General features: G+C 37.3%; 1 protein-coding gene across 1 annotated transcript in view; it reads left to right on the forward strand.

Annotated features, from left to right (window-relative positions):
- Window positions 1-336: 336 nt before the first annotated feature.
- IQCM (IQ motif containing M) overlaps window positions 337-24062 on the forward strand; it is a 390946-nt gene continuing 367220 nt past the window's right edge. Inside the window, exons 1-3 of the mRNA XM_030312945.1 lie at window positions 337-355; window positions 9188-9270; window positions 11313-11580. Of these exons, the coding sequence (XP_030168805.1) occupies window positions 337-355; window positions 9188-9270; window positions 11313-11580 (370 nt within the window). The remainder of the gene's footprint in view (window positions 356-9187; window positions 9271-11312; window positions 11581-24062) is intronic.

Genomic DNA, 24062 nt, shown 5'->3' on the forward strand with positions numbered 1-24062 from the left:
CAGCTCAGAGCCTGGAGCCTGCTTCGGATTCTTTGTCTCCCTCTGTCTCTGCCCCTTCCCTGCTCATACTCTGTCTCTCCCTGTCTCTCAAAAATGAATAAACGTTAAAAATTAAAAAAAAAAAAAGAAGTGGCAGGCATAGGAGATTTTAGAGCAGAGGAGTAATGTATAAAAAGTGTTAATCATCCTATTTTTTTTTCATGAGTGGGTGAAAGAAATAGATAAAAGCAAGTATTTATTATCAATGCAGTATTTAATGTGATTGTGTTTAGGGACTTGGAACTCAGCTCTCAAAAAAGATCACCCTAACCGCCCATCATGACTGCTGCGGAAGTTATGTCTGATAAAGCAGAAGGTGAGTATTGCACTTCCCTAACGACTCAGTGTGCAATGCATGGTGTCCAACAGTTTTGAGAAACTTCTAATTATTAATATCTGGAGCACTAAAGTTACTGGTGTACCTTGTAAGAATTCACCTCATTCCCTTTATTTAAATATAACCAACCTTTGAGAGATCTATAGCAACTTTTAATTTAGTGTGCTGTCCAACATGGTATCTACTGGCCACATATGGCTATTGATTGCTTAAAATGTGACCAGTCAAACTAAGGATTGAGTGTTTGATTTTAATTCTTTTAATTTAAATGTAATTAATTTTAATTTCAATGTAATTTGATTTATTAAAATATTTAACTCAGTTATTGGAAAACTTTTAACCATGTTTAGAGGAACTTGAGTATGTGAATATACTTTTGCAAGTGGATATTTTAGAGAACCTGAATAGATTATTTTTTATTAAAGACCAACATCTGAATTGAGAGGTATATAAGTATAAAATATATACATGATTTTTGAAGACAACAAAAAAAGAATGTAAATATCATTAATTTTTAATATCGATTGATGTGGAAATGATAATATTTGGATATATATCCTTTAAATAAAATCTGTAACAGTTATGTATGTTATTAAAATTAATTTCATGTTTTTTCACTTTTAGAAATGTGTCTATATTAGGCTCACATTGTATTTATTTAAAAAGAATTATGGGGCGCCTGGGTGGCGCAGTCGGTTATACGCGTCCGACTTCAGCCAGGTCACGATCTCGCGGTCCGTGAGTTCGAGCCCCGCGTCGGGCTCTGGGCTGATGGCTCAGAGCCTGGAGCCTGTTTCTGATTCTGTGTCTCCCTCTCTCTCTGCCCCTCCCCCGTTCATGCTCTGTCTCTCTCTGTCCCAAAAATAAATTAAAAAAAAAAAAAAAGAATTTTTAAAAAAATGTTTATTTATTTTTGAGAGATTGAGAGAGAGAGAGACAGAGTGCGAGCAGGGCAGAGGCAGAGAGAGAAGGAGACACAGAATCTGAAGCAGGCTCCAGGCTCTGAGCTGTCATCACAGAGCCCAACGCAGGGCTCGAACCCACAAACCACAAGATCATGACCTGAGCTGAAGTTGGACACTTAACTGACTGAGCCACCCAGGCACCCTTCACATTGTATTTCATTTAGAGCTAATCTAGACTTGGCAACATGCAGGTAACCTTAAATTTAGGCTTAGGTAACCAGATTGAGAAACATAGAGTGCTGCATAGAGGCTGAGATCATTAAGATTTCCTGTTAGGCTACCTCTCTTTGACTCTTGTGACCCCAGGCAGTATATGATACAGGCTATTCTGGGCTACAAATAGAGCGCTATGTGGATTACTTTAACTCTCTATCCGGATAATACAGCACATTTTTAAGATGTATAGGACAGAAGGGAAGAAGATCCATAAAGTAGAGGAGGAATGTTCTCTAGTTCCATTTTGCCCTAGGGTCATGTCCATAATTAATTAAATTATATTTGAAGTATTGATACTGAGAGCTGGTAATTCCTGTGTATCTCCTTAGCAACCTAATCCCACTCTGGGAAAGATTAACATAGAGAGATTGTTTTGGAGGGGAGGTACACTGTAAAATCTCCCTGAGGTAGGTAGAAACCTTAATTAGTTTATTGTTGTAAAGACGATAAACCACTTGGCTAAAGAAGGAATAAAGAAAGTGGGGAAGTGAGGAAAAGTGTGTAAGAGACAACTCAACAGAATGCTGTTACAATGGAACTGAAGAGTTGGGTCTTAATGGAGAATGTGTTGTGGAAAAAATTGTAAAATATGTGTTTTAAGAGATGATAGCCATATGCCACTTGGAATTTGGGTTTCGTTTGTTTTTTTTGGGGGGGCGCCTGGGTGGCTCAGTTGGTTAAGTATCCAACTCTTGATTTCGGCTCAGGTCATGATCTCACAGTTTGTGAGATTGAGCCCTGCATCAGGCTCTGGGCTGACATCAAGAAGCCTGCTTGGGATTCTCTCTCTGCCCCTCCCCTGCTTGTGCGCTCTCGCATAGTCTCTCAAAATAATCTTTAAAAAAATAAATTCTTTTTGAAAAGAAATTAGATAAATTATATTTTCTTCACTTAAGTGTAGTGGAATTGAATATAAACTATTTTCTTTGAGGTTTCTCTTCAAAGATCTTCCCTTCACATTCTGGTTTCCACAACTCCTTGCCCTGAAACAAATTAAACCATCTTAGTTTCAGCTTCTCTCTCCTGCACCTTGTCTCTAAGCTTCTCCCCTCCCCTGACTTAATCCTGCCCGTCCTCTGAACCTGCTTTTAGAAGGAGATCTTTCAGCACACAAAGTAATATTCAAACCTTTGTTAATTTGTTTTTTTACTTGTTTGCTGTGTGTTTGTTATTTTTAGCCAAGGGACATTTCCTACAAAATGAAAACTTAGGAAGAGTTCAAATATGTAAAACAGATAAGGTCTGAGCTTCTGTGATTGAAAGAAGGAAGGGCCCTGAAGGCACATGAAATTGATGAAGCACAGTTTTAAAACCACTGTCTTAGTCTGGATTTGATTCACTGTTTTATTTCTCTTGGGATATTTCTGTTTTAAGCCTTATCTCTAATAATATAATGCAAAGTCTCATATCTTTAAAGGGAAATTCATACATTAGCAAGCTGGCAGTAGGGGGTGTTAGTGACTTACATCGGCCTCCATCACAATGTATGTGCATACTGAATGTCATGGCGTTTATTTACAATATATTTTTTTTTCCTGACATTAGGCTCTAAGTACCTGGAAGGCAGGGCTACCTAATGTCCTATTTATTTCAGCACATTTGGCACCAAATCAGCACCAAATTTAGCACATTTAGCATCTGGGACTTAGTAGGTGCTTAATGAACATATGCTGAACTAAATCTCTTTGAGTCTGAGGTATGGCTTTTCTAACATCTGTGAGATCAAACACATAGGCACTTACTTTGACTATAGAGGCAAAGAAGGCATTAGCCATGTAGGCATACATCTTTGTTCAGGATATCTCCGTAGTAAATTTTTGTGATGTCTCTGAAGAATGGAACCTGTTAGTAGGAAGGATAGAAACTCTCTTAGTAAGGCCAGTTATTTTTTTTTTATGACCCAGAAATTTTATTCTTATTCTTATTTTTTATTCTTATTCCACAAAACAAGTGAAAAATTTCCACCAAATGCATTGTGCAAAAATGCTCATAGCAGTGTTATTCACAATTGCTCCAAACTTGGAATAGCCATAATGTCCATCAACAGAAGAACAAGTAAACAATTTGTATTAGTATTGTGTTGCTGCTACAACAAATTACCAAACACATGTTTGCTAGTCCCTTGGTTTTTCTAGGGGCAGAAAAGATTTTTTTCAATGATATAATCAAGAGATGGCCAATGATTTGTTCCCTGTCATAACTTCCAAAATTAGATCTTCTGGTGTCTTCACTTCAGAGATTTACTAGAACAATTACACAGAACTTCCAAAGCATTAAGAAAAATATGAAGTTTTATGAACTATATATCATAATAGCATTAAACTGATGATATAGGAAGAGTGAGTTTTTAAAAAAAATATAAAATAAACGTAAGAAAACAATTTTAGGCTAGTGAAATCATTTGGCATTAGAAATTCATTATCTTCCCCCATAGAAATGTTAATATTTGTACTCATGTTTTATGTAAGTAGTATAAGTATTTAAATCTCTTCATGAACTTTATCATAAAATATTTGTTACTGCTTATAATGATTTTTTACTGCTTTTGGGGGTTTAGTAACTTAAGGAATCCAAAGTATAAAGAAATTGTATTATTTTCAAACCTATTAATTAATTAATTTTGGATAAAAAGAACTATAATAAGACCAGATTTATTCAAACTAATTTAGAAAGTTGAAATTTATCTTTGTGCTACTGAAGAAATGAGAACTGACTGATGAAATTAATTATATAAACATGGTTGGAGAAAAGTTTAGCTCAATGAGAGTAATACCACAGTAACTACAGTAATAATTGCTCACATTGATTGAAAGCTTGTTATATGCCAGCCTCTGTGCTAAGTGCTTTGTAACCAAGTGCAATTGAATCCTCAAAACTCTGTGCAAGATGTATTCTTATTATTTTTCTCATTTTACAAATGAGAAAACGAAGGCTTAAGACAATAAAATAAGGTTCATGAGCAAATTGTAATTCAAGACCAAAATAGTGTGACTCAGGAATGAGAGCTCTTAAAAGTCATTCTATATGCTATGGATGTGTATCTGCAAGTAAACAAAGCTTTAATTATAGATTTTTTTAAGAGAAGGAGCAGACCTTGACAGCTTCCTTTTAATAATTGAAGTTCTAATGCACACTTGAATGTATAAAAGCTGCATGCTTGTATACTTACCCTATTATGAACAGAGAAACAGAAGCTTCAAAGATTATTAACTGGATGGATTCTTAACATCAAAATTGCTTAATTTCTCATAATTTTAGGCTCATTTGTTGAATATATAAAGATTCTTAGAAATTATAAAGTTAAGGAACACACACTAGAGCTTTGCCTTTTCTAAGGGACTGAGATATGAATTCTCTTGTGCTACTTTACGAATTTAACTTTTTGGTTCAAAGGCTAATTTTTAGTTACAAGAGAAAATCAGAACAACTGCCTCAGCATCTTAAATGCCAGTGAGGGCTTGGGATTGCTGACCTGGAGTCAGTGTATCTACATGTCTTCAGTTGGAGTCATTTTAGGGTCTGTGAGAAGTTGCTCTCTTTGGATGGTGGCTGCCTTTCTCTGCCCTTTTAAGAACAATCCCAGGCCTTGTTGTGTTCAAGAACTTCATGGCTTCACTGTATGAGTTCGCTGTGGCAGTCCCTCAATGAGTCAGAATCTACTTGCTGGCTCCAGGAAGGCCATTAGAGTTGCCAGGGTGTATACTAACTCCTCCACAGTTCAGAGGTGACAGGTGGCTCTTGGTGAGAATCAGACACACCAGTCATCAAAAAGCCCAGCTAGGAGTATAATGCTGACTTGGGAATTTATCTCCTCTGTCTAAGGCCAATTTATAGTTATGAGGGGGAAAATCAGAACAGCTTTATCAGGACATTAAATTACAATAAGGGCTCAGGATTGACAGCTTGAAATGAAAGTGTCTTGGTCTATTCAGGCTTCTGTAACAAAGTATCATATTCTGAGTGGCTTATAAGCAACAGAAATTTACTTCTCACAGTTCTGGAGACTGGGAAGCCCGAGATAATGGTGGCAGCAGATTTGATGTCTGGTGAGGCCTGCTTCCTCACTGATGGATGTCTTCTCACTGTATGTTCACAGGATGGAAGGGACTACCTACCTCTCTGGAGGCTTCTTCATAAGGGCACTAATCTCAATCATAAGGGCTTCACCTTCATGACCAAATCACTTCCCAAAAGCCCCACCTCCTAATACCATCTATCAGGCATTAGGTTTGAACATATGAATTTTGGGGCAATACATATCTTTTGTCCATAGCAGAAAGTGGCAATGAAATGCAAATATTTTACTAGAGTGAACAGGCAAACCTCATTGGAGTCTTCAGTACTCAAAAGGAGTGCATGGCTTCAGCAAAAGAAGCAGATGTGTAGGAAAAAGCAGAAAGCAACTCACAAGAACGGCTCCTGTGTAGGCTTCCAGCTCAGCTGACTTCAGTAGGCATTTGGGCCCTCGGCGTGTCAGAGCTTTGCCTATACATGAAGATTAGATCATCTTCAAGGTCTTGTTTGGAATGAAGAAAAAATAGTTTCACCAAAACTCAGTGACTTAACCATCTCATCTATGAATAAGTTATATTGTTTGTCATGTGTATGACACATGGAGGTGCTGTAATTATAAGGGAGATTTCATTAGTCAGAAGGATGGATTTGAAGGAGGAAAGATCATCATGAGAGGAAGATAAAGAGGATAAGTTGTGGAGTCACTCCTCAGAATATGTTACTGCCTTTCCTCTGGGAAGTACATGGTCTGGTTAGAAGACCCCTCAAAGTGGATTTGGATTTTAGTTCAAACTTGACAGACAGTTTTAATCCCTGAACTCCTGTCTCTTCCATGTGAGGACAGTGCATCTTATGGTTTGAGTGATGATATTTATAATGAAATATTTTATGATTCACATGTGACTTTGTGCTCTGATCTGTACAAAGAATATGTATACTTTTCCAAAAGCACATGCGTGAAGTCTTGACAAATTTTTTTTTTTATTGGAAAGAATTAAAAAAACCCACCAATCATTATCCTTAGCAATATGTAAATAGCTCTGACTGTGGGGAGACACAGTGGCAAGTGTGTGGTGGACAGGATATTTGAGTTTGACATGACTTACATACACCACTTTCCATGGTATAGGTATGAATGGAAGGAAGGAAGAAGCCTGAGAGCAAGAAAAGATGTTTTTTCTAGAATGACTACACAGAAACAATTCTAATGCCCATTGATGGGACAACTTAGTAAATGCTTTTTCTTCTAACCCAACATTTTTAAGGGGGTGCTAGAGTCCAGTTGTCTCTCTCCTTTATTGCTAAGTTCTTCTCCCAGGCTTCAATCCTTGGGATGGCATTGCCCCAAAGGAACAGCTACCTGTGGCCCATGAGTCTACATGGGGAAAAGCAAGGGGAGATTTCGTGAAGGAATGAAGAGAGAACTTGTCTCCAATATTTTGTTATGAAAATTTCAAACATATAGAAAGCTTGAAAGAATTTTAAATTAACACCCATAGACCTACCACCCAGTTCTTACCATGAATATTTTACTGTATTAGATTTATTTCATATCCATGCATCAACATGCATATCATAGTCAGACTTCATTACTTGTTTATATTTTTATTCTATTAGTATAAAATGTACAACAACAAAATGCCAACATCTTAGACATATATTCACTGAGTTAATTACATATGCCTGTGTGATCCACTCTATCAAAATATAGAATGCTTACCATTACTCTAGAAATTTCCTTCATGTTCCTTTTCAGTTACTTCATGCCATCTCCCACCAGAAAAATCACTGTTCTTTTTTTTTTCTCCCATATGTTAGCTGTGTTTGCACTAGAACTTCATAGAAGTGGAATGATAAAGTATTATATTGTGTGTGTGTGTGTAAGGATGCTTACTTTGCATAATGTTTTTGAAGTTCATTCATGTTGTTGTGTGTGCCAGTAGTTTGAATCTTTTTTGTTGCTTAATGGTATTTTATTGTGTGAATATACTACAGTTTGTTTGCTGTTCTCTTGTTGATACACATCTGGGCTGTTTCCAATTTGGAACTATTATGAATAAAGCTTCTATGAGCATTCTGGTACAACTCTTTTGTAAATATATGCTTCATTCTCTTTGATAAATAGCTAGGGGTGGGATTGCTAGGTCACAGGATAGATGTATATTAAGTTTTATAAGAAATTGCTGTATCTTTTCCAAACTGATGATCTTACGTTCCTACCAGTGCTCTGCAGACTCGCCAATATTGGCTGTTATGAGTGTTTTCAATTTTAGCCGTTCTGGTGGGTATGTGGTGGCTATGATCTGAATGTTGCCCCCAACCCCTACCCCTGGAAATTGGAATGTTGAAATCCAACCCCCAAAGGTGATGGTATTAGAAGGGGATTAGGTCATGAGGGTGGGACCCTCATCAAAGGGTTTAATGGGATTAGTGCTTTTATAGAAGAGGCCCCAGAGACCTCCCTAGTCCTTTCTATCATGTGAGGATACCCTCACCTGACCATGCTGACACCCTGATCTAGTACTCCCAGCCTCCAGAATTGTGAGAAATAAATGTCTATTGCTTGTAAGTCACCTGGCCTATGGCATTTTGTTATAGCAGCCCACATGAAGTAAGACAGTATCTTATTAAGGTTTTGATTTTTGTGAAGATGAAGTTTCTAATTGCTTAAAATTTGAATGGCTGAAAAGAGAGAAAAATCTCGATCCTCCTTTCCTCTAAGGAGGAAATTTTAGACAAGACTGAGAATAATGTAGTCTATGTACATGCTGTAGAATTCTATATGTAGCTCTGGATAAAAAGAATGAGAATCTTAGGAGAATATAAATAAGAATTATTGTTATTTACTCATTTGTAGTTGTGTATTTTATTTCATTGCTATTCCTACTCAGTAAACCTATTGAGTTTATTTTGTAGTTATAATTTTAACATCTAGATATAAGGCAAATATTCTTTTTTTTTTTTTATTTTTTTTTTTTTATTTGAGACAGGGAGAGACAGAGCATGAACAGGGGAGGGTCAGAGACAGGGAGACACAGAATCTGAAACAGGCTCCAGGCTCTGAGCTGTCAGCACAGAGCCCGACGCGGGGCTCGAACTCACAGACCGCGAGATCATGACCTGAGCCGAAGTCGGCTGCTTAACCGACTGAGCCACCCAGGCGCCCCATAAGGCAAATATTCTTGAAGAAATGTACAGACATATGAATTAGTCATCAGGTATACAAAATACGTTTAGATTCGTTAGTAATTTCTGTGCCCAAAACATATTATGTCTTCTATATAGTAACATTTAAAGAACTTGAAGAGCTGAAGGAGATTTTGATTTTGTGTGTTTTGTTTGGTTTCCCTGGACTTAAGTAAATGAGGATATCTACCTTACCACTCTCATCATTGTAAGCTGATTTTTTTTAAAGTAAAATATTACGTTGAAGGATCATTCCGTGAACTTCTTTTGCATTACTTACAACATCCACTTGTAACACTTACCTTTTATAATATCCTGCAAGATTCATCACTGCCCAAATTTTAATCTCATAGTTTTGCCATTTGTGATCAAGAAAGTACATTAACTACATTAAAAAAACAAAACAAAACATTTTGTGTTTCTGTTTTAGGTCCCATATTAGAGATCACCAAGCAAGATTTTTTTCAAGAAGCAAAAACTCTCATTGCCCAACATTATGAGAAAGTAAATGAGGTTAATGCTTTCCATTTATCTAACTTATTTTTCAGAAAACTAATAACTATTTTTGTATACTACACTGATTGTTCCAAATGGTTGCATGAACCCTAATAGATTCTGAATAGAAGAGAAAATGAAATCTTCACTAGATATAAAAATTGATTTTAGGTTACATTTAAAAATAAGATTTTATAAATATACAGATTATTTGATTATATATATATTTAATTTGCAAATTTAATCCAATTTTTAATGTTTTCTTTTAGTGAATTATAACAAATATTTGAATTAACTATCTCAAATAAATATCCCTCTTTAAACACTATTAGATAAAGCTAAACTAGAAAATATACTGTGAGATGTGTCTTTCCCATGCCCCCAGAATGACATTCTCCCCTGAATCTCCTTTCATATCACTTTGCATTAGAGCCCTTCACCAGTCTGACCATCCGTTGAGGGCCGTGACTCTTTTGTGAATGTTGCATCTCCAGCAACAAGCTTTGTGGTCGGTTCAATGAATATTTGCTGAATGGCATAGATTTGGGAGGTGGGAGTGTGAGGGAATCGGTCAGCAATAAGACAGGAATAAGACAGGAATCGCAGGTTGAAATTTTAGAGGATAGCATCTGCAGACGAGATGAGAAATTGTAGGGGAGCAGCAGCTGTTGCGAGAAATGGGTCTTTGGGGAGACAGGTGAGGGAAGGGGATCTTAGGATGGCTTACTGTGTGCCACATCATACTACTGCTTTTTGAATACTTATATTTTTTTAATGTTTATTAATTTTTGAGAGAGAAGAAGGGGGAGGAAGGGGGAGAGGCAGAGAGAGAGGGAGACACAGAATCCGAAGCAGGCTTCAGGCTCTGAGCTGTCAGCACAGAGCCCAACACAGGGCTCGAACCCATAAACTGTGAGGTCATGACCAGAGCAGAGGTTGGATGCTTAACTGAGTCACCCAGGTGCCCCTTGAATACTTTTTTTAAAAACTGAATTTTAGATAAGGACTTTAAATATTTTTAAATGCTTATAGGTGAGGGGGATATAATTTTACCTAGGTTTCTTTTGAATGGTCCTCTAGGCTGAAACTGGTCATAAGTGGTTTTAATTTTGTAATCAACATTGTTAACATTGCTTAACTAATTTTTTTTCTCTAACCAATTAAAAATGATTTCAAGTTATATTGATTTCACTAGTAGAAACATAGGTTGAAAACTAAAGAGTTAGATAGATGTATTTTAGAAACTTGACCTTTCTAAAGAATTTTATCCAATCCTAAGAGCATACTCTTCTATCTTTGGTTGCTTGGCAGAACATAGTACTATCTTATTAAAATCTTTTTATTGGCATCTTGAGTTGGCAACAATTTGAATTTGTATAAATCTTTTTTTCTGGAGGGGAGTGATGAGGGCAGAGAGCCATAGCTCTGTCTATGGGCCAAGAGAATGACTAGAACAGTTATAATTGTTTGGATAATTACCTGTTGGAGACCTGGGACTGTATTTCTACTGCTCAAGGTAGTCAAAAGTAAGAAGGAATTAAGTGATTGAAAGGATCTGAAATATATATCTGATTATTAATATGCTTTTCTTGAGAACTTACTTCCAATAAGAACTGTAAGTTCTGGTTCAACAAAGAAGTTTGGGAGTGTTAGCATTTTATGAACATTTGAAAATTCTTCAAAGATGCTTGAAAAATATTAAACTCTTAATATGTCTAGTATTTGAAAACTTCTATTGTAAAATGGACTTTAAAACTGCATTTGAAAATATCACATGTGAGGAGAAAATTACTATTTTAGAATTTACATTTTTTTTTTTTTTTGGAAGTGAAAACTAACCCTCATTCTTGTTAAGGGCTTTTGAAGAACTGTAGAGGATAACATCTGCTTTATCTGATTACTGTCATGTGCTTTATAGTAAATGTCTTATATAGTAAAGGTACTTTGTAAAATGCAATGAGTGGATATAATTTTATTATAAAATGTATTATATAATTTTTGTATTATACTATTAATAGTAAAATTGAGTTTTATTAAATTTATTTTTGTTTTACTCACAGAATAAAGTTCAAAGTACTTCTATAAATGTTTTTAGAAATAAACATCAAAAACCAAAATCTGTAAAATTCATACCTTTGGAGATTAAAAAAAAGGAAACACTTGATGGGGTCCAAGAACTTTGGACGGCACACAAAAAGATTTGTTTTCCCAAACACCTGTTCAAAAGGGAACATTTTGAGGAGACCCCTCAACAAACTTCTTTTAAGGAGCCATGCATGTTTAGTGTAAAGGAAAAATTCAAGGACTCGATGGATCTAATTGCGAAAGGTAAGTTTTTGGTGGAGCAGAGAATTTCAGCAAACCAACAGGCAAAACTGTTTGCTTCTGGTGTACTTTTAATGGAATTTCCTTGTTGAAACAAAAGCCCATACTTTAAGTCTTAGCCATGGGAGGTAGGGAGGCATGATTAAAGGGTTACTAAGCTCTGGGGACCACCAGAAATTGAGAAGAGAGTACGCTAATGGGAAAGAGGAATTTATTAGGACAAAATTGGTTAGCCACATCTTCCGACAGGATAATATTTCTTCTGATACAAATTCTCAGACCATTGTAGTTCACCATTACTAAAGCAGTGAGAGGTTTATGGCTTTGAATCCTGTTGTTGAGCAGGGTAGATAGTATAGGCAAGCTGTGAGTGTGTTCCCCCAAAACCCCAAAAGGATTTTTAGGACTTGTAGGATTTTCCTTAAGAAAAATTATATAGTAGAGGTTTGTTTTCTATCAGGAACTTGGTAAGATGGAACTTGGAAGTCTATTTAAGCAAAGTGATATTGTTTTCCTGAGACTAATGGCTAGAAAAAACGACTTTTATTAAAAAAAATTTTTTTAATGTTTATTTTTGAGAGAGAGAGCATATGCGTGCATGAGTGGGGGAGGGGCAGAGAGAGAGGGAGACAGAATATGAAGCAGGCTCCAGACAGTGCTGTCAGCATAGAGCCCCATGTGGGGCTGAACTCATAAACTGTGAGATCATGAAACCAACTGAGCCACCCAGGCATCTCTAGACAAAATGACTTCTTAAAACACATTTCTGTTTAAGCCTTTGTAACTTCATCTCCATTTTTCCTCTTTTGTTATTGCTTCTTATGTTATTCATTCAATGTGGATACTTTCCTATGTTAGGAGCTGGAGAAATAAAGGTTAAAAGGCTCATAGAGTAATGGTGGGGATGAGTGTCTGAGTAATTTCTTATTATCCAGTGTGACAATTGCTACACTAGAGGTAAGTGCAAAGCATTACGGGAACATTGTGGAGTAACCAACCAAGTGCCAGAAGGAAATTTTCTCAGAAGAGAGCTCATTAGAAAGGGGTTTTAAGGAGAAATTTGTTAAATGTAGTGTGGGAACAGAAGAGGCCATTTTGAGCCATGGGAGAAAAATATTAAAGCTCTGAAGGAAGAAAGAATGTGATACGTTTTGGGAAAGGAGATATGTGATAAGAAATGAGGTTAGGAAGACGGGTGAGGCTAGATTTAGAAGAAAATATAATAGCAGGCCTAGGATTTGAACCTGTGTGTAATGGAAAGCCACTGGTCATTTCAAGAGAAAAGTGGGGAAAGGGTAAGATATGACCATGTTCTTCTGATAGAAAAACAAAACTGTCAGTAGAGGCTGTGCAGAGAATGGTGCCAGAGAGATAAGTGAGGAGGTTGCATGGGAAAGAGATGGTCCATGTAAGAGATGGCAGGGGCCTAAGTGAGGGCAGTAGTCAGCATCAAGTAAGTGTGGAGGAGGGATTTACAGCAGCATTTCTCAAAGTAGAGTCTTCAGAACACTAGTTCTGAGGCATTCACCTCAACAAAAGGGATCTCCAGTTAGATAAGTTTTAAAAAATGCATTTACTACTTGGAGATTCATGTTGAGCATTAATATATTGAGAGCTCTGTGAAATGCTGTAGAAAAGAACTCTGTTTGCTCTTTTTAACTTGGCCATCGCCAATTCATTTGAGCAAAGAATTCCTAAAGAAAGACATTGAGGTTTCTAGACTGGAATGCTGGGTAGGTAGGCATTATTAAATTGAGATCGGAATGGAGAAAGACAAGTGGAATTTAGGCAGATGGAGAAAGGAATGGGAAAGATAATGAATTGAGTTTTAGACCTGATAAGTAGACATGAATATGAAGATAACCATTAGGAAGTTGGAATTGGAGATCTGGCAAATAAGAGAGAGACAGGTGAAGATTGAAGATTGATGTTGGGGGTTAACTGCCATGATGTAATTGTGAGGTTCATGCAATTGTTCAGCCAAGATTTACTTATATGTGAAATGTATAGAGACAAAAGATACGCTACTTACCCTGAAGAAATTCAAACTTGACATATGTAATTTGTATGTGGTTGGACAAAGGACAGTAAATAGATAGTTACAATATAGTGTGACCCATATTGTAGTAAAAATAAGCTTTACTGCTTTGAAATCAATAGGAAGGCAATACCTTCTTCAGATTTAGTAATTAAGGATGGATTCCCAGGAGATTTAAAGTCTTTGGTAAATTTTGAAGGGTGATTAAACATCTACTCAAGGCAAACCATAAGAGACTCTTTTTTTTTTTTAATTTTTTTTTTCAACGTTTTTTATTTATTTTTGGGACAGAGAGAGACAGAGCATGAATGGGGGAGGGGCAGAGAGAGAGGGAGACACAGAATCGGAAACAGGCTCCAGGCTCCGAGCCATCAGCCCAGAGCCCGACGCGGGGCTCGAACTCACGGACCGCGAGATCGTGACCTGGCTGATGTCGGACGCTTAACCGACTGCGCCACCCAGGCGCCCCCATAAGAGACTCTTAAATACAGAGAACAAACTGAGGGTTGATGGGGGGTGGGGGGGGAGGGGAAAGTGGGTGATGGGCATTGAGGGGGGCACTTGTTGGGATGAGCACTGGGTGTTCTATGGAAAACAATTTGACAATAAATTATATTAAAAAAAATAATGAAAGACGAAAAGTTCTATAGAACTCTAACTACACTCAGATGGTCTAACCTCTACATGATAATGGATATCTGAGAAAGTGATTGTAGTGTCTTTGCAGGAGCTGAAATGATTTTATATGACTGAAATGAAGATTGAGGAGTAATCAGAGATGAGACTAGATTTTGGAGAACTTTGAATTTTAGCCTAAAAGAAATGGGAACCATTTAGATGTTTTTTTTTTTATTTTTAGGTTTATTTATTTATTTTAAGAGATACAGAGACAGCGTGAGTGGGGGAGATGGAGAGAGAGGGAGAGAATCTCAAGCAGACTCAATGCTGCCAGCTTAGAACCCATGAAATCATGAGATAAGCCGAAACCAGGAGTCAGATACATGTTACGATGACATAAGCCGAAACCAGGAATCAGATACTTAACGGACTGAGCCACCCAGGTTCCCTGCTTTCCAGATGTTCTAGTGAAAAGTTGGCAGTGATCACATTTTCATTTTTAGAGCATTCCTGGTTGCAGAGATGAGGTGTGTTGAATTTTGGAGGCACAGGGTCCATTGATGAGGGGACTAATTCATATGAGAAAGGATGACTTGAATTAAGGTAGTGGCACTGAGAACAGAACTGAGGGAAGAGATTTTAGAGACATTTAAGAAGTAGAGTTTCTAGACTTGGTCAGCAGTAGGTGGAACATAAGACACAGGGGAAGAGCTGTGGGATTCACTGGCATAGTTTGTACTAAGTGGCAGCATGGGAACGGATGCAGGAAATTAAAGTGTTGGAGATACATCTTATGTAATAGTAAAACTGCCACCAGCAATAAGTTGGAATCTAAACCATGTACCTACTGAGCTTTGTTCTAGGTGATGAAGTTGTGAAATAGCATTATTGAATATGTTGGTGGTTTTGGCTGCCTGTGGGAAGTTATTCTATGAAAGAGATGAACTATCAAAAGTATTGGCTGGTTTGCAAGCAGAAATGAAAGGGCATAGAGTGGTACTAGGTATCAGAATCCTTGGTTTTGAGCAAATGTCTAAGACCTATCATTGCAGCAAAAATCAGATTAAGGGTGTGTCCTTCTTAACCCAGCCCATATTCTCAGATCCCCTCCAGGCACTTAATACTAAGTTGAAAGACTAAAGCAAGGGATAAATAAATGAAGATACAAAAGAGATTTTAAAGCTACACTTAAAAAAAAAAGAACTTTGAATGTGGTTTTTGGCATGAAGAATTAATTAGAAAAAAAATGAATTAAAAAATCTAACAAATATTTTAGAGAATGTTATTGCCAAAGAAACCGTGAACTTTGATTTAATAAAATGTTCAAAAGTAAAATAATCTGGCTTTATTTGGAAGTGACCCACAAAAGCTGTATAGTCCCCATGGAGGACAATAGCAAGGTGTAGCTAACAAGCAAAGAAAAATCTTCCCAGAGTAGATCCAGAGACCACAATGAACCAAAAAAAAAAAAAAAAAAAAAAAAAAAAAAGAATAAGGGAGTGTACTTCCAGGACAGAATCATTGTGTACTCAAAAAACTTCTCCACCTCCAGGTTAGGGGGGCTCTCAGTGACTCCCCAGCAGGATTCTGTACCTTCTTTAGTCTGGTGATTGCTATGTGACTTTTCTTTTTCTCTTTCACGAATGGAGTTTTTACTGAAGTTATCCTATACCTGCCCAATGCTGGACGTTGTGTGCTTCTGGGGGAAAGTGGAAATAATTTTATATATCTTGTATATATTATTACTGGCCAGAAGGAGCCACACCTGGACCTGATGAAGAAGACTTCAAATAGCCAGAGATTCTGGACTCTGAGCTGAATGTAGTACTTTGGTTGAACTTTAGGTTATCTCCTTTGGGGAGAGGAAGAGTGTATTTGTCAGGGAATAAGAATGGATGGATATTTGATGTTCAAAAGGGCTGACTGTGGCAGAGACTGGCTAGATATTTGTCAAACTTATTACTGTATCCTTTTTTCCTGGGCACTTGGCTAACGTACATTTCTCATAACTTTCGCTTACAGTTAGGTGGGGCTATGTGACTGAGATTTGGCTCAGTGGATTATAGCTAGAAGTGATGCTTATCCAAAAAATATCTTTTGTTCTTTTCCCAACATGTCTCCCATATTTTCAACTATGAGGACTCTTTTTCAATGCTCTTAAAACAATTGCAATTTCATTGATGAGAGAATAGTAAAAGTGCTTTTATGTATTTATCGTTTATTTATTTATTTATTTATTTATTTATTAAAAAAATTTTTTTTCTGTTACACAGAACTTTTGTTTTTTTTTTTAATTTTTTTAATGTTTATTTATTTTTGAGAGAGAGAAAGAGAGAAAGAGAAAGAACATGAGCCGGGGAGGGGCAGAGACAGAGAGAGACACACATAGAATCTGAAGCAGGCTCTAGTCTCTGAGCTGTTAGCACAGAGTCTGATGCAGGGCTTGAACCCATGAACTGTGAGATCATGACCTGAGCCAATGTCGTATACTTAACTGACTGAGCCACCCAGGAACCCTGTAAAAGTGCTTCTAATAACTGTCAATTGAAAAATTTTGATTGAGATATTCAGTAAATATGCAAAACTTGGTATGGGGAATACAAAAGAGAAACTTGCTCCCTCATGGAACTTGGAGACTAGCTGGGGAAACAGTTACCAATTAAATAATCACTTACATGCAGTTGAGAGTATATGACAAATGAATGGTGCCTGGACTGGGGTCAGCAAAGGCTTTCCAGAGGAAATGACAATTGAGCTAAGCTATGAAAGATGAGGAAGAATTACTAGGATAAGAAGTAATTCCTGCTTGGAGTTCTAGGTCATGAGAAAACCATTTGCAATGGCCCAAGGGAGGGAAGCACAAACATAATTTCAAAGAAGTACAAAAAGAACTTATGAGGCTACGGTTCTGGGAAGGAGCTGGAGAGGGGTAGCCTGCAGCTATCTGAAAAATAGGACCTTGTAGTCAGTTCTGTGCTAGCAAATGTTTATTAACTGGCTATGGTGGGGCAGAGGGAGGAAGCCTGATTTATAGTCTTTGCCAATTTCCATGGTGTAAATACTTTAATGTAGCCAATTTCAAGCTACCAATGTTACATCACTGATTAGGGGAGTTGCGAAGACATGTGCACAGTCTGTTCTTTCCATAGTTGGGGCAAACACCTTTCACACACCACTTGAAATATTCTTAAATTTACTTCTTATCCAGCTACTGCAGTAGAGGCTGCTTCCTTCTCCAGGCTTCCCTGACTCCTTCCCGGCTTGGGACACCAACAAAAATGCGCTCAACACTGGCACATGAGCAACAAGGAAGGGAGGATAAGAGCCAATGGGTAAATGTTTCCTCCTTTCTTTCCCTGGGGAGAACGGTCTCAGTTACACTATATAAACGTCTCAGCAGGTCCTAAACAGTTAAGCAACCAGTTTCTTGTAGTGATGCTCAACTCAGAAAGGTTTCTTACATTACCTTTCTTTCTTGTTTTATTTCCTCATTGTTCTTTCCTGTTCCTTGAGCTCACTTTCTTAAAATACCCTCTTAAAAAATATTTTGATGGTGAGTTGTCAGTATTTGGTAAGAGACAGTATGGAATGTGAGGGAAAGGAAGAGTCAAGAAAGGATAATTCTTAGGCTTTAAAACTTAATGAACTGGAAGATAGGAGTTGCCACTTTCTGAGACAGGAGAGTGACCTACAGTTTTCAATGGGCATAAATGTAGAATTGAGGTTTGGATATTATGTTTAATGTGTCTATTATACATACAAATGAAAATGTCAGATAGGTAGTGTATAAGTGTGGGCTCAAAATTGGAGTCACTAAAGTACAGATCAATATTGTCTAATAGAAATATTATATGAACCACAAATGTGATTGAGAACTTTCTAGTGCCCACATTGAAAAGATAAAAAAGAAATAGGTAAGGGGCACCTAGATAGTTCAGTCGAAAAACCATGTAACTCTTGGGGCGCCTGGGTGGCGCAGTCGGTTAAGCGTCCGACTTCAGCCAGGTCACGATCTCGCGGTCCGGGAGTTCGAGCCCCGCGTCAGGCTCTGGGCTGATGGCTCAGAGCCTGGAGCCTGTTTCCGATTCTGTGTCTCCCTCTCTCTCTGCCCCTCCCCCGTTCATGCTCTGTCTCTCTCTGTCCCAAAAATAAATAAACGTTTAAAAAAAAAAAAAAAAAAAAAAAAAAAAAAAAGAAAAACCATGTAACTCTTGATTTGGGGTTGTAAGTTTAAGCCAAACATTGGATATAGAGATTCTTAAATAAACTAAAAAAACAGAAACTGATAAAATTAATTTTAATAACAGGTTTATTTAACTCATTATAGTCAATATAAAAATTGTTAGTATTTTACATTATTTTACATTTATACCCCAAATCCAGTGTATATTTTAGAAATTGGTGTAGCCACATTTCAGGTGCTCAGTAGCTATAGTTGGTGAGTGGCTACTGCATTGAACAGCATAGATATCATTTTAATTTACAATCATAGATAATATCAGCAAATAAATAAATGTAGGTAGAGAAAAAATATCCAAGGACTAAGTCCTGGAGGTTTCTGACATTTAGAGGGTAAGAAGAGAAGTGCCCAGCAAAGGAAGTAGAATGAAGAGCTGGGGAAGAAATCATGAGAGTGTGAAATATATTACTCGTATTTCAGTAAAGGAGGAGGAATGCCTTAGACAGGAGCAAGGAAAGCTCATCCATTGTCCTAGAAGAAAGACAGGGCCATGGGCACAGAGACAGTCTCATTGGTAGATTAGATGGTGGGATTGGTACTGTTTGTTTGTTTGTTTGTTTGTTTGTTTATTTCAGTGAAGTTAGAAGTAAGATCTTCACTTGAGGAAGGGATGGGAAGTATTGCATTTTGAGGAGTGAGGAGAAGAGTGAGTTAATCATAATCTGAGAAAGTGTGGAAGTGCATGGACTAGGAAAGGTAATTTTCTGTGAAAAATACCCCCCCTTTTTTTTAAAATTCTTAAAATTTTTTTTTACGTTAATTTATTTTTGAGACAGAGAGAGACAGAGCATGAACAGGGGAGGGGCAGAGAGAGAGGGAGACACAGAATCTGAAACAGGCTCCAGGCTCTGAGCCATCAGCACAGAGCCCGACGCGGGGCTTGAACTCATGGACTGCGAGATCATGACGTGAGCCGAAGTCGGACGCTTAACCGACTGAGCCACCCAGGCGCCCCCCCCCCCTTTTTTTTTAAGAGAAATAGTTGGGAAGTGCCAATAAGGATTAAGGAAGAATCTGACTTTATCTCTAGCCCTAGATTATGGGAAGGGTGAAAGAGAATAATGGTTACCCCGTGAGAGAACTGTTGAAGAAGTTGTGCCCTTAGGAAAATAAGGGTTAGAACAAGAAGACAGTGCAAACATAGAACATAGCTAGAATATCAGTTCAGCTGATGAAACATCTGGGGTTTCTTAGGGTACAGTGAAGAGTTTGGGGAGGCAATTCAAGGAAGGATAAAACAGTGGGGGTCTGTGGAGATTAAGGTCAAAAGCAAAGAATGAGAAGACAAGTTCAGAGGGTCTTTTATAGAAGACAGGTAAAATGTTCAAATGGTAGTCTCCTTTTGGGGATTGTTTTCTTTAGCGGTTTGTGATCATGAGGCCAAGGATGTTGGGGGTGAGGGATATGGGAAAGGAGTGAAAGTTTTATCAAGAGCACAAGGATGACAGTGGTCCTTCTGAAAATCCTATTATAGGCTCTGTTGAAGCCAGAGACATTTTACTGGGAGCTTTAGCATGTGTCCCACCAGACAGCTGTGAAGTGCTGATCTTAGAGTTTATATTTGAATTAAAATTGGAATTCACTTCTTAAAGTTCTTATCTCAAAAAGTGTATATTAAGTCTGTAACTTGCATCTATTTTTTAAACATATTCCTAATATTCACTTCAGTGTGAATGGAAGCATGATCTAAGATATCAGCAGTATTAATTCCAGAACTTGATTAAAGTTTGTGAGATTAGAAAGAAAAGTGAGTCCTGTGTGTGTGATACATGTACCTTGCTCATGCTGCACTGACAGATCAGCTGCATTATCTTCCATAAGCTAAACATCTGTATGAGAAGAGGCCAAACATTCCTTGAATTTGATCCAAGGATATCAACTTTAAAAATACACTGGGGGCACCTGGGCGGCTCAGTCGGTTAAGTGTCCGACTTCGGCTCAGGTCATGATCTTGCGGTCTTTGAGTTCGAGCTCTGCGTCCAGCTGTGTGTTGACAGCTCAGAGCCTGGAGCCTGCTTCGGATTCTGTGTCTCCCAGTCTCTCTGTGTCTCCCCTTCTCATGCTCGCTCTCTCTCTGTCTCTTTCTCTCTCTCTCAAAAATAAATAAAGATTTAAAAAAATTAAAAAAAAAAATAAAATAGGGATCCCTGGGTGGCTCAGTCGACTTCAGCTCGGGTCATGATCTCCCGGTTTGTGAGTTCGAGCCCCGCGTCGAGCTGTGTGCTGACAGCTCAGAGCCAGGAGCCTGCTTTGGATTCTGTGTCTCCCTCTCTCTGTGCTCCCCCACTTAACCTCTCTCTCTCTCTCTCAAAAATTAATAAACATTAAAAAAAAATTTAAATAATAAAATAAAAAATACACTGTAATAGGGGCGCCTGTGTGGCTCAGTCAGTTAAGTGTCTGATTTTGGCTCAGGTCATGATCTCACGGTTCGTGAGTTAGAGCCCTGCATCAGGCTCTGTGCTGACAGCTCGGAGCCTGGAGCCTGCTTCAGATTCTTTGTCTCCCTCTCTGCCCCTTCACAGTTCATGCTCTGTCTCTCAAAAATAAATAAATATTTAAAAAAATAAAAAAAATACACTGTAACAATTATAATATCAAGTATCTTTAGTAAATATGTTCTCTGTGTTTACATGTAATAAATGCCCATATTTTTCTTCATAGAGCAAAATCAGAAAAAATATAAAATGATTTCTTCTTTGACTATATAGATATTCTACAGTACTGCTTAACCATTTTGTACTGTCAAGCTGCCAACAACTTATGAATCTTGATAATTAGAAGTCACATGTGAAAATCTGGTTTTGTAATATAAAATATTAGACTATAGTTACTATATAATATATAGTTTTCACTCATTTATGTATTCCTTTAGGAACAAAAAAATACTTAGGTTTAACTTTGAGTCATTTAAATTTGAAAACAGATTAATTAAACTCAATGAGCTTTCCTGATATTCATGTCAAGCAAATATATTTAAGGTCCATATTGGATTGTTCCTTAACCAGTTTGGAAAGGAGTAAATGTGTATATGTTCGTGTGTGTATGTGTTGTTATGTGTGTATGTATTCTTTGGTCTCCAAACAAATCTTCCTTTAAATATAAAATGAAGGCAGAATGAATTTTAATAATGCTTTAAAATAACTACGTGGCTGGAAAGCACTAGAGAAACCTATCAGGAAAAATGACTTTGTGCTATGTTTATTTATTTTCTTCTCAGTTGTGAAAACTTACCAAACAATTTTTTTGATCAGCAATGTATATAAAATCTTCTGTTTTATGTTTTAATGATTTTAAATATATATATGATTTCAACAAATATATTAAAATTGTTTTTTACTCATTCCTACAAAATTATTTAGAAGAATTTGAGGCCAAGTTCCATAACAATATATAAGAAACATGGAATCTAGAGGCTCTTTTAAATGAGGTGGAAGATTATATTGAATTTTATATTACCGAATAATTTGATTTTTGGAGCTTTGGAACTTGAAGCATCTTCCTCCACATATGAAAACAGACTCTACTTGAGGAATTTCTAGATGAGGGAATAAATTTGGGATAATCACACAGAACTTTGCAACCGCTTCTCTGCTTCTCTTAGTTTCTTTCTGGTTTAGATTGCTATGTTTCTTCCCATTTCTTGTCAGTAATTTTCTTTTGCTTGCCTATGCTCTTGAGGAAAGGACTTAAGGATTAAGATTAGCAAATTATATATTTGAGTGACACATGTCTTGAACACAGTTCTTTCTTCCTTTTACTTTTCTTTCTTTCTTTTTTTTTTATGCTGACCTGGTAAGTTCTGAAATAGAAAGATGCAACGTGGAGACTCTAAGATAGGAGACTCATTGCTCTATAGGAACATGGTTTATTACATTTAACTAGTCATAAAGTTCATTAACTTTTAATAAAGCAATAGTATCTTAAATATAAAAATTATTAAACAATACAAAGGATTTAGAAACAGTTGAAAGGCATTTTTTTTTTAATTTTTTTTACCATTTGCCTTCAACTATTTTATTAGCCCAGAGGATAATTTAGGGAATTACAGAAATCTTTGGGTAGAGTAGTGACTTGCAGAGGTTTTATGATTAAGTACATTTGTTCTATGTTTTGCATTTGACAAGGAATACAAGCAGAGGAGAGCTGAAGCTAGTGAAATATTTTACAGTGGGCTAGTGTTCTTCCTAAGTCATTTGTACATAAGTTCTCTGTAGGAGTAAGTAATACCAGCTTCCCCGAGGAACTAAAATGAGAGTCCTTGCTTCCTAGGAGTAGTGTCCTATTTGCAGTGAAAATCTTCAGTGGACCTTTGTTGCTTTTGACTTCTCAGCATCCTTTAACCTTACCTCTGGTAACAGCTCTCAGGTTTGACTTTGGAGAAACATTTCCTCCCACTTTGAGTCTGTGCAGTACAGAAAGGGCTGTCACCCACCCTCTAGCCCCAGGCTTGGCATGTGATTCAGGCACAAAGAGATGAGCTTATTCTCCTGACCACAGTGATGGGTGGAATGGTTGGGCTTAAAGGAGGAAGAATGATGTGAGCCTGGAGGTACCAGAGAATATAGCACAGGAATCCTAGAGTAGAGTCAACGTGGAAGAGTAAGCTGAATGATGCAGATAAATAAGCCCTGATGACATTGTTTAAGCCTCTGATGCAAGCTTTGATGAAGACAGACTTTACCTGGATTTCCCAGTTTATGGGAATCAGTGAACTCTGCCCTTTGGAGAAGGCAGATAGTTCAGTGGCTTGGAACATGGGAGTTCAACTCCCTAGATTCACATCTCAGCTTTCACACTCATCAGTTTCTTTGATACCTTTTAAGGTATTTGGTTTTCTGTTGGTTTTTTTTCTTGGTAGTCTGATAGAAACACCGTCCTTATCCAGTCAATGTAGGAAAAACTCCACTTAAGGTGTGTGTAACAGGCAGAGTCATAGCCACTCAAAGATACCACATTCCAAATCCTGAAACCTATAAATGTTCCCTTATTCAGAAAAAAGGATCTTTCGAGATGTGATTAGGTTAAGGATATTGGGCTAAAGAGATTATCCTAGATTATTCCAGTGGGCCTTAAATGCCACACAAGTGTTTTTATAGGAGAAAACCAGAGGGGGATTATAGACACATAGAAAAGGAGACACAGAGTAACCATAGAAGCGGGATCAGAATGATATATCCACAGGCCCAGGACGGCTGGCAGCTACCAGAAGCTGGGATGGAATGGATTTGCCTGTAGAGACTGAAGGAGTGAGTCCTACTGACATCTTGACCTTGGACTTCTGGCTTCCCACACTGTGAGAGGACACATTTCTGTTGTTTTAAGCCACCATATGTTATAACAGTCATATAGAACTAGTATAATGTCCTTCCAAAAGTAGGTTTCAAGACATCATTGAAAAATAACCTCTTTGTTATAATGAGTGCAAAAGTGTGATCAGTAGGTCAATTGTTTCAACTTTCATTTCCTCATTCATATGTTTATTCAGCAATTGTATTAAGCTCCTCCTTGAATCAGATACTACATACCATGGCCCCTGCCCTCCTGAAGCTTTCAGTTTAGCATAAATTACTTTCCCTTTCTCTCTTT

The sequence above is a fragment of the Lynx canadensis genome, chromosome B1 (assembly GCF_007474595.2).
Source record: "Lynx canadensis isolate LIC74 chromosome B1, mLynCan4.pri.v2, whole genome shotgun sequence".
In the NCBI taxonomy this organism is placed as follows: Eukaryota; Metazoa; Chordata; class Mammalia; order Carnivora; family Felidae; genus Lynx; species Lynx canadensis.